We start from the raw sequence: 15,314 nt of genomic DNA on the forward strand, positions 1-15,314 counted from the left end.
TCTCGGACCTTACTCTGAACCTAGGGGAGCGGGGAGGGGACAGAGGCAGGTTTCCTGGACATGATGAAACCCCTCTTTCTGACATGGACCTGTTTCTGCCTAGCTGCCAACAAATGCATGGAAAGGAAACCTCTTCAAAAAGCCATGTGTGCTGCCCAGAACGGCCAGACAGGGCCCCGGAGTCCCCGGACCACAGGTGAGGCCCCTCTCCGAGTCAGACACCCCCCAGAGATGCTCAGGGAGCCTTAAGGGGAAAGTCTGACTGCAATGTTGCCCGAACCTCTTCCCCCCTCCCTGCCAGCCTGCCCCAGTGCACTGGGACCTCGCAGAAGCCAGGCTTCTCAGGTTACCAGCCACCTCCCTGCCCACCTGCCCCTGGGCCAACCTGGCCAGGGCAAAGGTTTGCATTTGGGTGCCACCCCCCCCCACTTAATTCTAGCCCTGAGCCTCAGGCAGGTCAGGTGAATGTGCTGGACTCCTTGAGCAAGAGAGCCAGTGAGCCTAGCAGCAGGCCACTGGAGGAGGCTACAAGGCGGGCACGGGCCTGCTGGCATCATGGCCCATGGCCCAGCCCCAGAGCTGTGAGTTTGATACCCCCACCTCACCTCGGTCCCCCCACAGCCAGCTCTTTCTGGAGCCAGAGAAGTGGGAGAGGGCGTTAGGCTGAGCATGGTCTTGGGAGGGGGGGTGCTCATCTCAGACCCCCTCCCAAAGAAGGGTGTTTTATGTTTCTCCTCTCATCCAGGAAGGTCTTTCCAAGGATGAGCTTTTTCTCCTTCCTTGGCTGTGTTCCTCCTTCTTCCCACCCCAGCCCCTGCCCCCAGATGGCTTTGCTCCAATATCTGCCCCAAGCTTCTGGCTGAAAGCCAGGGCAGAGCTGGCCCAGAGGACTGGCAAGGACTTGAGGGTTCCTTGTGTGTGGAATGGGATGTTTTCTTTGCAGTCTGCACTGGCCAGAAAGCTTGAAGGGCGAAGAGATCAAGAAGCATGGCCGGGAAGGGGTGAGTGCATGCTCGCTCAGGCCTTGGCCTGGGCCTCCTGGGTTCAGCGGGGGCTCCTTGGCTACCAGGCTTGTGGGCAGGAACCCAGGAGAGCTGAGTGATGGGGTGGCGATTCCCCTCCAGGGCTGCCTGGTACCACCCAGGCTACCAGCAAGCTGGGCCTAAGCACCCTCAGATTGTTTGCGGCCTGCTTTGTGCTCCATCTTGGGGAATGAGGGGGAGGGAATTATTTCTGGTTCTTTTAGTGGCCTGGTCTTCTCCAGCTCAGACCCAGTTCTTGTGGTTGCAGACGCTACTGAGTAAATACAACCAGCAGTACCACAAGCTCTTCAAAGACATCCCTTTGGACGAGACGGTCCTCAAGGGTGAGTAGCTCTACTCGGGAGCTTCATGTTTTGTTTGTGTATTGCCAGTCCTGGGGCTTGAACTCAGGGCCTTGTCCTTGGGCTTTCTCAAGGCTGGCACTGTACCCCTTGAGCCACAGCACCGCTTCTGACTGTTTCTGTGTATGTGGTACCGAGGAATTGAACTCAGGGCTACATGCCTGCTAGGCAAACACCCTACCACTAGGCCACACTCCTGACCCAATGGTTGATTTATTTTTATGCCAGAATGTGAACTCAGGGCTTTCTGGTTCTTGTTGAGCTTTTCCATTCAAGGCTGGAGCAATGCTTCCCCTTGGGGCTTTGTGGTGGGTAATGGAGTGAAGAATCTCAGGAACTTTGCTTCCTGGGCTGGCTTTGAACTGCAGTCCTTAGATCTCAGCCTCCTGAGTAGCTAGGAGGAAACCAGCACCTGGCTAAGTGGTTCTTCCTGAGCTAACTAAAGTCCACGTTTGGAGACCTGGGCGGGGGGCGGGGGGACCTGCGGGGGCTGTGGGGTGTCTCTGGCAGCATAGGGGGGTGGGGGCTTCAGTTATGGTCAGGAGTGGAAGCTTGGGTCTGGGATGAGGACTAGAAGAGGGTCAGGGAGGACACTGGGTGCTAGGGCCGAGCTTGGGTTCATGTGAGGACCAGGATCTGGGGTGACCTCTCACTGCGGTCTCCCCTCGTGCACCTGGCAGTGTGTTCCTGCGCCCTCCAGAGGGACCTCCTTCTTCATGGCCGCCTCTACATCTCTCCCAACTGGCTGTGCTTCCATGCCAGCCTCTTCGGCAAGGATGTGAAGGTAGTGATTTTGGGGCGAGCGTTGCCGGGTCTGGTGTGGAGAAACCTCAGCCTTGTGCCCCCGTAGACAAGCCTGCCCGACTTGCCTGTCCCTCTGTATACTGGGGACATGCTAAGCCTTCCATGGGTTGAGAGAGTGGTATCAAGACTTCGTGTCTGGTGTCTGGAAAGTAGTCCTGCCCCTCTTCTAAACATGCCCCCCCGTCCTGCTTCCCCATCCTGGCCCCTATATCCCAGCCTGCATAATCTACAGCCTAAAAGGTCTGCATCTCAGAGATCAGAGCAGAATGAAAACAACCAGCAGCCACTGGCTTAGCCCTGAGCTAATTCAGAGCCCCACTACCTGCTGGACTCCTATCTACATGAGGATCTGGGGTGACAAGTGTGGCCAGGGCCAGAGGGCAGGGTGATGGGGGTTCTTGAGGAAATCCCCTTATGGCCCCAGCTTCTCCAGGTGTTGTTCAGTACCAGTCCTGGCCCACAGGGTGTGTGTGTGTGTGTGTGTGTGTGTGTGTAGGGGGGTGAAATGCGCATGTCCTCACAGGTGGCTATTCCTGTGGTGTCCGTGCAAACCATCAAAAAGCACAAGATGGCCCGGCTCCTTCCCAATGGACTGGCCGTCACCACCAACACCAGCCAAAAGGTCAGCGAGTGGCCAGTACGTCTGTCTCCACACCTGGCCCATGCTTCTACCCACCCCCACCTCCCCAGGGAACATCTTAGGCTGTGAGAAGCTGGGGGAGGATTCCTAGCTGGGGGGGGTGGCCTTGGCTCTCACAGCCCTACATCTCCACAGGCTCCCCCCCCAGCTGTGGGGACAGGGTACACAGACACCCCATTTCACTCTCCTTCCTCCTGTTTGCTCTTCATGTCCCAGTACGTCTTCGTGTCGCTGCTCTCCCGGGACAGTGTGTACGACACGCTGAGGAGGGTCTGTACCCACCTACAGGTATGGGGCCCTAGGGGCAGGAGCTGGCCAGGGAGGTGGCTGCAGGCTGGACGTGGGTCTTGGGGCAGGCAGTGAGGGAGAGTTGATGTTTCTGTTTTGTGTGCAGCACGGGAGCAGAATGAGTCTGGATGGCATCTGGGAACATGGCTCTTTGAGCCCCCAGGACCCTGTGCCTCTCCACCCGTGCATAGTTTCTCACTTTCGCTTCCATAATGTCCAAATCGGAGCATGTGACAGGGTCTAAAGTGAGGATGAGCAGAAGGCAACAGTGTGGGAGTCAAAAGAGGCTCCTTAGCCTGAGCCGGGCACCCTGGCTCACGCCTGTCGTCCTCGCTTCTCGGGAGGCTGACATCTGAGGATGAAGCATTGCAGTCGGCCCAGGCAGGAAAGTCCAGGAGACTCTTATCCCCAATTCAGCGCCCCCGCAAAAACAAATGCTACAAATGCTTAAGTGGTAGAATGCTAGCCTAGAGCAAAAACAGCTCAGGGGACAGTGCCTGAGCCCTGAGTTCAAGTCCCAGAACTGGCAACCAAAAAAGCCTCCCTCTCCCCCTGCCAAGTCAGATCCAGCCTTCACTTGACACTGAGTGACTTATTTGCAGGGAAAGTCCCATGGGAGTGTCAGGGCTTCCCCCGGCCTGATCCTACCTTTCCCTTTCTCCTTAGCCTTCCAGCAAGAAGAGTCTGAGTGTACGAAAATTCCCACAGGAACCTGAGTGCGAGTCTCTGGTGAGAACTAAGCTCAACTAAGATCAAGTACTAAGTATTGGTGACACCAAGGCTTCAGGGCCTCCCAGGAGGGGTCCTGAGGCAGAACTGAGGCCCCGGGTTCCACAGACAGTCCCTGCACTGTGCCAGGGGGTGGCCTGGGCATCGAGCTGGAGCTGCTTAGAGCCTAGCAGCTGTGCCAACACTGAGCACAACAGGAATGCTGATCCCCAGGACCGGGCCCTGGGTGGGTCTCACATCTGTAGGCATGCAGGATCAGCCATCTTTCCTTTGGTCGAGTCCGGAGCGTTCTCTCCTAAGGCTGTTACTGTACAACCAGACTCTACATTTGCCAAGGTTCCATTGGCCTCTGCAGGCAGAGCTGAGTTCCTAGAGATAGGGCTGGGAATGGCCCCCGGGGTTGAGTGTGGTCAGGACTCCTCAGCAGGAGAGAGGAGAAGGCGCCTTCCTGTGTGTGTGGATGAGGATCCTGCATGGACTTCACTGAGGCCAACGACTCCATTCCCCATTGATCTAATCTATTCCACCCGAGGCAGGCTGTGCCTCGCTGGCTTGGACTCATCTGACCATGTTCCCGGGGATTGGTCAAGCTAAGATCCCACGATGGCTCTTTCCGTGGGGGTCTTCAAAGGGTTCTAGGGGAGCTGACGTCACAGCACAGGAGCAGATAAGATGTGGGTGATTGCCTGGTCTTTCCTGCCTTGGCATTTGAGTTGGCAGTCTCTGAAGAGAGCCTTGATAAACCTGGCCCAGGCCTCTTAGAGCAAGGGACATCTCCTGGGCCATGTCGCCACAAATCCTCTCGGCTTTTCTTCAGGAAGTCCTCATCCCAGAAATGAAGTGGAGGAAAGTGTGCCCTGCCTCCAGGTCTCTGTCACTCCCAGATAATATCCCTCGGGCCTCCACGGACTCTACAGACAGCTGTTTCCCCTCCAGGAGCGCTCCAGGGTCTGGTGAGTTCCAGCTGCCTCTGTGGTTCCTGTGTGCAGGGGCCCCCAGCTCCATGGAGGGACTCTTCCTGGCCAGCAGGCCTTCTGAGTGTGCTTGCCTTTTGTGCCAGTTCTGGTGGGGCTTGAACTCAGGATTTGGATGCTGTCCCTGAGCTTTCTCTCCCCCTCCCCCCACTCAGGGCTGGCGCTCTACCCCTTGAGCCATACCTCCTCCATTTCCAGTTTTTTGGTGGTTCATGGGAGATAAGAGTCTCACGGACTTTCCTGCTCAGGCTGGCTTGAAACCTTGATCCTCACATCTCGCCCCCTGAGTAGCTAGGGTGACAGGTGTGAGCCATCAGTGCCTGGCTTCGTGCTTTTGTTTTTGTTTTTTTTTTTTTCTTTTCTCTAAATCTACATGAAAAAAGTCAAGACCCATGCAGCTGCAGCCAGTGAGGGGAGGGGAGCAGGGCTCCAGCTAGCTGGAGAAGATAGCTAGCCGCTCTCCCATTACAGAGGAGTCCATCTTTGAGAATGATGAGCTGCAGGAGGAGCCCACAGGCGACCAGGAGCTGAGGCTCTGGGATTCCCGGCTTCTCAAAGTCGTCTTTGTCATGTAGGTGACTATTATGGGAGGAGGGCAGACCGGGGGTGGGGAGGGTGTGGGAGGGGGTGGGGATGGAGAATGTTCTCAGCCAAATTCACAGGGTGCTGTCTGGGGACCCCTGGGTTGTGGGGGAGGCAGCCTAGCTGTTTGCTCCAGGGCTCAGTGGAAGGGTCCAGAATTCCTGCTGGGCTGTGGGGACATTTCTACATGGACAAGTCTCAGGACCCCCACGTGGCCTGAAGGAAGAATGATGCCCAGGCCTGAACATGGCTGCAATGTAGACTTCTTGAATTCCTCCAACTGCAGACACAGCTCAGTTTCTTCATAGAAGGAAGATTTACCTCCCGGCATGGTGTGATGATCCATGCCTGTAATCCCAACCTTGGGAGAGGCTGAGGTGCGAGGGTCATAAGTTCCAATCCAGCCTGGGCTACTGAGTGAGGCCCTGTCTGAGAAACAAACAAACAAAACCCACCATAGCATTTTTCCTAGCTCTTCAGGAGGCTGAGATATGAGGATCGTGGTTCAAAGCCAATCCAAACAAACCCCAGACCTCCTAACAGCCTGAGCCTCTTCTTATCCCTGTTCCACCAGGATCTGCCTGCTGGTTGTGTCTTCATCATACTTGGCATTCCGCATCTCCCGGCTGGAAGAACAACTGTGCTCTTTGAACTGGGACGGGCCCAACCCCAGGCACAGGTGAGGCCTTTTGAACTCGAGGTTTGGAGCCAAGCTGCCTGTTACCAGGGCTGGATTTGCCCCTGCTTTGGGGTTGGGGAGATGACCCTAAGCAAGGCTGGAAGAATGATGGCATGGCCTCTTCTCCTGTGTGCACCTGCCTTCTGGATTTTTCTCTGATCCGATCATCTTTCTGTGTGCAGGTAACAGTGGCGTGGTCTTTGTCCCCCATACCATCTCCAAGAAGAACATTCTGGGTGCTAAGTCTCTACCAGCAATTTCCTTTGGTTGATGCTGCTCCTGTGCTGTGACGGAGTATGAGGAAAATATTTTAGATCCTTCTTCCTCCTCCTCCTCCTCCTCTTCCTCTTCATCTCCCCAACTCTTCAAGAATGGATTTATCCCTTAATCAGTGATTTCAAGTACCAGTTTGCAAATTAACTGGCTCCTCCAACTTCTGGACTTAAAAAAAAAAAGTAGATGTTTGGGACCAGTTAAGGAATTCTGCACCAAGCTTCAGCAACCACATAAATGAGAGAAAACGAAAAGTAGAAATGAGGGCTGGGAATGTGGCTTAGTGGTAGAGTGCTTGCCTAACATGCATGAAGCCCTGGGTTCCATTCCCCAGGACCACATGCACGGAAAAAGCTGGAGTAGCCTTGTGGCTCAAGTGGTAGAGCACTAGCCTTGAGCAAAAGAAGCTCAGAGACAGTGCCTAGGCCCTGAGTTCAAGCCCAGGACTGGACCCCTCCCCCCCAAAAAAAGTATAAATAAACCTGTTCTTTGGGAACAACTGGGCACATAGCAGGGCCCTGGAGGCCTCTCAAGGGGTGAAGGCCACGCTTTGATACCTATGAGAGGGATTAGGGCCCTTAGGTGGTGGAGGGGGTGGGGAGGGACAGAGGCCAGAACCCGAATTGCCTGTGTGGGCTTGGCTGTCCCTCACATACTGTGCTCTTGGCAGGCCTCAAAGACTCCCTGGTCTGGGGCCCAGGGGCAGGGGCTGTTGACTGCATAGAGGACAAGCTCAGGTTTAAGATTCCAGCAAGAGATGAATCTGTGTGTGTGTGTGTGTGTGTGCGCGTGTGCGCACGCGAATGCCAATATTGGGACTTGAACCCAGGGCCTTGTGCTATTGCTTGCCTTTTTCTGCTCAAGGCTGGCACTTGGCCATTTGAACCATACCTCCACTTCTGGCTCCCCACTCCCACCAAGGTCACCACACACTAGTGTTTTGTGTTTTTATTTTTTTTCTCCCACTTCTAGCTTTTTTGGCTAATTAACTGGGCATAAGACTCTCTGTTCTCATTTGTCTGCCTAGCCTGACTTCAAACTCATGATCCTCCAATCTCAGTTGCTAGGGTGACACCTGCCAGTGCCCAGCTTGGAAATTGCTTGTATAGTGCAGAACTGCATTTCTCCTGTTTATCACAAACGCAGATAAGTCTGGATAGATTGACAGGTGGAAAGCAGTTCCCTGGGCTCAGACCTTGGTTCTCTTCTCATCCCACTTTCTAGGATTGAGCTTAGCACCAAATCTGTATAACTCAGGTGAAACTTGGCACTCGCTTTCCTGCAGTGCCGCTGGAATGAATACTTCCCCCAACCCTTTGTTTTGTTGAGGCCTCACCCCCCCCTTCCCCATATCACTCTTTACCATCATATTTTCAGGGAAACAATCTCTTTGCCCTAGCACCTCCTTTCCCTGGTCCTTGCTGAAAGCCAAGGAGAATAAATCCATTCTCTGAGCCTTGCTAGGTTGTGCCAGGGGGCCCATATGAGATGCCAGGTTCTGTGTGGACGTGCCAACAGGCTGGCAAAACTCACCTCCAGCCAGAGCCCAGGTTCAGAAAGGGCAGGAGGTGAGGTGCAGGCTGGGTGGCTTTGGAGGTGTGTTTGAGGGGGTACAGGGATTGAGGGGGTGGAGCCTGAGCCCCTGTGGGATTCCCCACCCCCATCTGTCCCTTTGTTCTCCCACCTAGTCTTGGGACTGCTGTACGTTCTGTTTGCTAATTTATAACAGTGAGTATTTATATATTCCTGCTTGTTAGTGGAGTCTCTGCCAGTTTGGTACAGCTCCCCAGGCCTGCCCCTTTGACATTAGCCTTTGAAAACATTTTAAATAAATTAAAAAAAAAAAAACATTTTTTTTTTTTTTCCCTCCTGGCAGTATGGAAAGTTCATTTGTATCCCTTGGCTACACACTAAAGGTACTTTGACTCTCAAACTTATCACCTGGGAGAGCCAATGGTATTTAAACCTCAAAGAACTTTGTGTGTGTGTGTTGTTCCTAGGACTTGAATTCAAGCTTGGGTGTTGTCCCTGAGCTCAAAGTGGTAGGCTAGTGCTCTGTCACTTTGAGCCATGGCTCCACATCCAGCTTTTTTTTTTTTTTTTTTTTTTTTTTTTGAGGTCATGGCTTGAATTAGGGGCCTGGGCTCTCTTTTTGATCAAGTCTAGTGCTCTACCACGTTGAGCCACAGTGCCGCTTGGACTTTCCTGGTGGTTCACTGGAGATAAGCGTCTCACAGACTTTCCTGCCTGGGCTGGCTTCAAATTTTAATCCTCACATCTCAGCCTCCTGAGTAACTAGGATTACAGGCATGAACCATGAGTGGCCAGCCATCTTTCTGGTAGTTTATGGGAGGTAGGAACCTCACAGGCTTTCTTGCCCTAACTGGCTTTGAATTGTGATCCTCAGATCCCAGCCTCCTGAGTAGCAAGGATTACAGCATGATCCCCTGGCCCCCGGTACCGTCAAAGCACTTTATCAGAGCTGACTGAAACCTCAGACACAGGAGAGAAAAGGAGGACCAGAGATAACACAGCCTCCATCTCTATTGGGTGGACTCTTGGGAATATGTCCCCATTTCCCTTGGGCATGGGCAAAGCAGTGTTCTTGGCTCAAATCTGAATCAGGAATTAATGCTTGGGACTCAAAGCCAGAAACCTCCAGGGGCCTTTTCTATCACTAAATTCCAATTTGGGTCATAGTGCCTTTTTCTTTCTGTGGACCACAAAAATTGTTGAGCCCAGACAATGTGTTAGCTCTTGTCTAAGCAGTGGACATGTCAGTTGTATGTGACCCCCCCCAAACAATTTTATGTCTCATGTAAAGGTTAAGTTTCGATAAGTTTGTAAACAACATGACTAGAGATTGTGCTTGGATTTCATGAAGGAAAGAAAGAGCCAGATGCCAGTGGCTCACGCCTGTAATGTTGGCTACTCAAGAGGCTGAGATCTGAGGATCATCTCAAAGCCAGCTTAGGCAACAAAGTATAAGAGACCCTTATCTCCAGTTAACCACCAAAAAGCTAGAAGGGGAGCTATGGCTAAAGTGATAGAGCATCAGCCTTGAATGAAAAAGCCAAAGGACAGTGCCCAGGCTCGAAGTTCAAGCCTCAGTATCAACACACACACACACACACACACACACAGGCTCGAAGTTCAAGCCTCAATATCAACCAATAACACACACCAATAACAACCAATAACACCCCCCCCAGTGATGAGAGATAGAGAATTGGCAGCTGAGCACTGGTGGCTCACACCTGTAATCATAACTACTCAGGAGGCTGAGATCTGAGAATTGTAGTTCGAAGTCAGTCCAGGCAGGTAAGTCTGTGAGGTGCTTATCTCTAATTAGCCTAACCTGAAAACCTGAAGTGGCGCTGTGGCTCAAAGTAGTAGCCTTGAGCAAAAGAGCCCAGGCTCCAACTTCAAGTCCCACCAATGATCAACTTAAAGAGAACTAGTTAGGGTAGCAGAGAACTTTTGAGAATGGTCTGAAGAATAAGAAGCCAGCCCTGGGAGGAGCTGGGAAAGGAATTTCTGGAAGCCGAATCCCTATCTCAAGAGCTGGGGTAGGGGTGGAGTTTCTAAGTCCGTGGAACAGTAGCTGTCTACTTGACTAGGGACCTTAACCTTGAGAGGGAGAGGCCTGTGGAGGCCAAGTCAACAACAGTCACCAACAACACACCCAGAAAATGAGGAGTGGACTTCAGTAGGTATTTCTCTAAAAGAGCAAAACAGCTGAGTGCCAGTGACTTTCTACCTATAATCCTAGCTACTCAGGAGGAAAATCTGTGAGGCTCTTAACTCCAATGAAACACCAAAAAAACAAAAACAGAAGTGGAGCTGTGGGTCAAGTGGTAGAGCATTAGCCTTGAGCAAACTAAGGGAGAGCACTGAGCATATACATAATATTATAAAGAGGTTGGTGAGGTTTCTAGGCACAGAGAGTTGGGGTTTTCTATGTTCCTGGGGTGACAGATTGGATCAGAAGGTTTGAGGCTGGTAGGGTGGTTTAGTGGTTGCTTAAGTGCTTTCCTTTAACAGGATTAAACACCTGGATATAAAAATGGACATTAAGGGGCCGGGAGTTTGGCCTACTGGTAGAGTGCTTGCCTAGCTTGCACCAAGACCCGGGTTTGATTCCTTGGTACCACATACATAGAAAAAAAAGCCAGAAGTGGTGCTGAGGCTCAAGTGGTAGAGTTCTAGCCTTGAGAAAATCCAACGACAGTGCTCAGGCCCTGAGCTCAAGCCTAGGACTGGCAAAAAAAAAAAAAAAAAAGGACATTAAGGGTGACTATATATCTGAAAAACTTGGAGAAATCAAACTAATGTCTTCGCAGTAGTCTCAGGAAGCAAGTAATAACTACAGCAACACAGAGAAGATAAGACAATTATTTCTCTTATATTCAAGTTGAAATGAGCTGTGGGTCTTGAACTCAGGGCCCGGGACACTTTCCCTGACTTTTTTTCCCTTAAGGCTGATGTTCTACCACATAAGCCATACCTCTACTTCCAGTTTTTTGCTGATTAAGTGAAGATTCCTGGATTGAGGGCTGGGAGTTTGGCCTAGTGGTGGAGTGCTTGCCTAGCATGCACAAAGATCCAAGTTCAATTCCTCGGTACCATATACAAAGAAAAAGCTGGAAATGGTGCTGTGGCTCAGGTGGTAGAGCTCTAGCCTTGAGAAAGCCCAAGGACAGTGCTCAGGCCCTGAGCTCAAGCACTGGGACTGGCAAAAAAAAAAAAAAAAGATTCCTGGCTTGAACCACTGGTGCCCGGCTTGCAGTGAACTGGCATTTTAAGAGAAATACCTGCCTTAAGTCTGTAGGGATGGCTCAGGCTTATAGCATGGGTCTTAGCTGGAGAGGAAAGGTCCTGGGGAGTTCTAGCAAAAAGTCCTCTGGTGGATGAGTTCAGTCAGCAAGGACTTTTAGCCCACGGGGAGACATTCTGGGAATAAGAAACTCCCTACCCATTCACGAGCCTGCCCAAGCAGCATGTCTGCCACAGGTGAGATCCCACAGCTCATTTTGCAGTCCACCTGCAAACCCAGCAGGTGGACCTTGGAACCCAGGAGAAACTTCTCTGGTTTTGCCTCAACCCCTAGTTCTTGTGTCCCTGAGAAGGCAGGGATTGTGATTCTTCCACTAGGTGGCAGCAGAGCCCAGCAAGATTTCCTTCTCCACTGTCAAGAGAAAGGTCTGAGCAAGTCTCCAATGCTGGGTGAAAACAGGCCCAGGCCTCTTCTAATTCCTGCTGGGAATGGGCGTCCCTGCAAGGTCAGGGGCTGATCCTCTCCAATGGAGCACATCAAACCCTATATTCTTTGGCTCCTCTGGTTCTCTAGGGCGCTCCAGATGGTTTTGAAAGTCTGATTGGTGGGAAGGCTGGAAGAAAAGACAGCTATTGTGTGTGTGTGTGTGTGTGTGTACCAGTCCTGAGGCTTGAGCTCAGGACCTGGGTGCTGGCCTTGTGCATTTTTGCTCAAGGCCAGTACTCTACTACTAGAGCCACAGCACCACTTCTGGCTTTTTAGTGGCTAGTTCATTGGAGATAAGAGTCTCAGCCTTTTCTTCCCCAGGCTGGATTCCAATTGTGATCCTCAGATCTTAGCCTCCTAAGTAGTGGAGGATTACAGGTGTGAGCCACCAACCCCCTGGCTGAGGCTTGAAATTTAAATCCTAGCTGAAAGCAAAATAGGGGGAGGCCATGACACCTCTGAAATAACCATGGGTGCCCCCCTGCTTGTCTGACCCCTGGCCAGATGAGGAGCACCTGGCGCCCTGAAAGTCCCTGCCAACTGGGCTGCCTTTTTGCTGGCAGGGTTCCTTGGATTTCTGGAATGTTCCTTCTTGTATGCCACTCAGTGCCTGGCCCAAAGCCAAACTTGGGAGGCTCGGAATGTAGTTTCTCCGCTGGCTTCTTGCTCTCTTCGGCTTGGGGCGAGGCCAAGCCCAGGCCTCAGTGTCCTCACACAGATGCTTCCCAGGCTTGAACACAAACACTTGGGATGGGGTGGGGGCCCAGCAGAGAGGGCGGCAAATTGGTATCCACTCCAGCCAGCAGCCTTGGAAACTGGGCTACAGTGGGGACAGTTAGAAGAAGCTGCTTGGTGGCTTGTGTCCATGTTGGAAGGGCCACTTGGCATTGCTTTGGGAAAATGTGACACCCACGGCCCCCAAATCCCGAGTGGCAAGAAGGCATGCTCATTTGGTATAGGATTTCTGATGGGAACTTGTCTTTGCTGCTGGTTCAAACGCCAGGCTCTTTCGAATGGCTTGATCTCTAGAGCACATGACTCTATTTAAGCAATTTAGGAAATACTGGTGGGGGGGAGGGGGGATATGCTGCTAGAGATACTACAAGGCTATCATTTTCTGAGTACTTAGCTGCATACCTGTATGTGGGAGTGGGTGTATGTCTGCGTGTGGATATGTGTGCATGTGCTGGTGCTTGAACTTGGTGCTAGGATACTCTCCATTAGCTTTTTCATTTCAAGGTTGGTGCTTTTCCACTTGAGCCACATGTCTAGGTCCAGCCTTTTTGGTGTGGTTAACTGGAGAAAAGAGTTTCATAGATTTGTATGCCTGGGTTAACGCCAAATCTCCATCCTTAGATCTTGGCCTCCTGGGTTAGCTATGAGTATAGGCGTGATTCACGCACCTGGCTCTACAGGTAAGCATTGATCTCTTCTGACTCTCCATAGAATAACACAGTTTTCATACTTTATACTGTGGAAATGGAGATTGGTAGACCAGAAATACAATACAGCATCTTTCAGGGAGCTTCGAGGGAGGCCAATCGGGAAAAGTGAGGTTGATAACAATGTGAAACTAGTGAGTCCATGTTACTTGCAAACAGCCAGTGGGGAGTGGAACCAGCAGATGCAGCTCCTGTGAGGCCAGGTGGAAGTAGGACAGAGTTGGGTGGTACAGGGGAAAAACCTCACCTTGAGAAGACAATTACAGCTGCAGAGAGGGTACAGAAATGGACCAAGTCCTGGAGGGTCTAAGTTCTAAGATCCAGGATATGAGGGGGGAGAGGGAAAGGAGGGAGAGGGGATGGAGAAGAGGGGGAGGCGGTGAAAGACAGGGGAGGGGGTGAAAGACAGGAATTTTAGGAAGGCTGGTCTGGCAGTGCTGTTCACAGTGGATAATAAAGCCTGTAGTCCATGCTTCTCTAATTGTGGTTTCTTAACTCCAGATCATGGTCTCTTCAGCACTGTAGATATTTTGGGCTGGATAATTCTGTTATGGGGTAGGGGGTTATCCTGTTTGGGGTGCTTAGCTCACCTGGACCCATCTGACGCCAGTGGTCTCCCAACTTCTGCTTGTGACAACCAGATTCATCTTAGATTCCCCAGCTGGGGGTCATGGGTCTGGTTGGATTCTGGGACAGTTTCTCCTCTCTCCCTTCTCTTTTGTCTTCCTCCTTTTCAGTGCTTGTCCTGGGGCTTGAACTCAGGGCCTGGATACTGAGCTTTTTTGTACTCAAGGTTATTGTTGTACCTCTTACGCGACAGCTCCATTTCTGATCTTGAGCTTTTTTTGCTCAAGGCTAGTGCTCTAGCACTGGAAGGACACCTATGCTTCCTTTTTTCTGGTGATTAATTGGAGATAAAGAGTCTTGCGGACTTTCTTGCCCAGGCTGGCTCTGAACTTTGATCCTCAGATCTCAGCCTCTTGAATAGTCAGGATGACAGGCGTGAGCTACTGGTGTCATAGGGCCATTTTTGACACAGCTATTTGACTGTATAGAGATATAAAACTAACTTCTCAAACTTGCTGTTAAGTCTTAAAGGCTGAACTTGATCGCCACCCAGAAGGGGTGGCCATGTCGTGGTCTCTGTCATGTTCCTTGCACAGACATTCAGTCCTTACAGCATCTGCCTCAAAACTCCCTTCAGCTGGCAGGAGAGGCTCCATATCTCAGGCTGCCCCGGGTTCTAAGTTTATCACCGAGGACAGCTTAGATTTGATTAAAAATGTCCCAGGTCTCACAGCATGTAGGTTTCTGTAGTTATGTTCTCCTTTTCTACTGTAAGAAAAACCCCACATTTTCTGTATAAGTAAATAACTGTGTCTGATAAAAAACTTCAATGAAATTTTAACGGAATGATTATTTTTTAAAACATACTCAGTTGATTGGTGGATATTGAGTCTATGTAAGGCAGAATCATTAGTTGTTAGCACAACTAATATGTGCTAATAAATACATTGAAATTACATAAATACGAATAAAAATAAGTATATGAAACAAAAGCACAGTATATATGGCTATAGTAAGACTTACAGTCTTGCTTGAGCAAGATCCTTTCTCAAAGGAAAGTCTATTAAAAATGGATAAAGCATTAGAAGAAATATGATCTACTGGTAAATCAAAATTATCGAGGTAGGACCAGTGCTTATGCACTTCATAAATATTTGTTAATAAATAGCCCCTATAGACCTAGTGGAAATATTTGTGGTGAAGAAGTAATAAACAGAAAACACATTGATACTATTTTTGTTTTTTGTTCTGCTCCTGGGGCATGGGCCAGGGCGCTGTCCCTGAGCTGATTCACTTAAGGCTAGTGCTCTACCACTTGAACCACAGCTCTGCTTTGGGCTTTTTAGGTGGTGAAAGTAGAGATGACTCCATTACTGCTTTGCCTGCCTGCCTAGGCTGGCTTGAACCATGCTCCTCAGATCTCAGCCTCTTGAGTAGCTAGGATTATAGGCATGAGCCACCTACAACCAGCTGATGCTGCTTTTTTTTTTTTTTAATGACCATCCAGAGTTAGTTTTAGACATAATGACTGTTCTCAATTCCATACTGAGTGTGAGTGGGAACAAATGTGAACAGTTACAGCATAACACAGCAGCAAGTCTGAAAAGCAAGGTAATTCAGTTTGACTCTAACCCAACTTAGAATAATCTGCTTTCCTTTTGAATATTTTGAGGTTGTATTTTGCCTAAC

At 50.7% G+C, this 15,314-nt stretch overlaps 1 protein-coding gene across 3 annotated transcripts in view; it reads left to right on the forward strand.

Moving 5' to 3' along the window:
- Gramd2a (GRAM domain containing 2A) overlaps positions 1 to 15,314 on the forward strand; it is a 19,462-nt gene continuing 4,148 nt past the window's right edge. Inside the window, exons 1-10 of one of the 3 annotated variants that reach the window (XM_090321450.1) lie at positions 1 to 196; positions 944 to 1,001; positions 1,291 to 1,366; positions 2,065 to 2,168; positions 2,712 to 2,810; positions 3,045 to 3,116; positions 3,783 to 3,845; positions 4,663 to 4,798; positions 5,291 to 5,390; positions 5,976 to 6,084. In XM_090321450.1, the coding sequence (XP_090177576.1) occupies positions 84 to 196; positions 944 to 1,001; positions 1,291 to 1,366; positions 2,065 to 2,168; positions 2,712 to 2,810; positions 3,045 to 3,116; positions 3,783 to 3,845; positions 4,663 to 4,798; positions 5,291 to 5,390; positions 5,976 to 6,084 (930 nt within the window). In that variant the 5' untranslated portion in view covers positions 1 to 83. Of the gene's footprint in view, positions 197 to 943; positions 1,002 to 1,179; positions 1,367 to 2,064; positions 2,169 to 2,711; positions 2,811 to 3,044; positions 3,117 to 3,782; positions 3,846 to 4,662; positions 4,799 to 5,290; positions 5,391 to 5,975; positions 6,085 to 6,262; positions 6,813 to 15,314 lie in introns of those variants that run through there. The other 2 variants (XM_090321449.1, XM_090321448.1) reach the window with 2 other exon arrangements.

This window comes from Megascapheus bottae, chromosome 30 (assembly GCF_031878675.1).
Source record: "Megascapheus bottae isolate mThoBot1 chromosome 30, mThoBot2.hap1, whole genome shotgun sequence".
Classification (NCBI taxonomy): domain Eukaryota; kingdom Metazoa; phylum Chordata; class Mammalia; order Rodentia; family Geomyidae; genus Megascapheus; species Megascapheus bottae.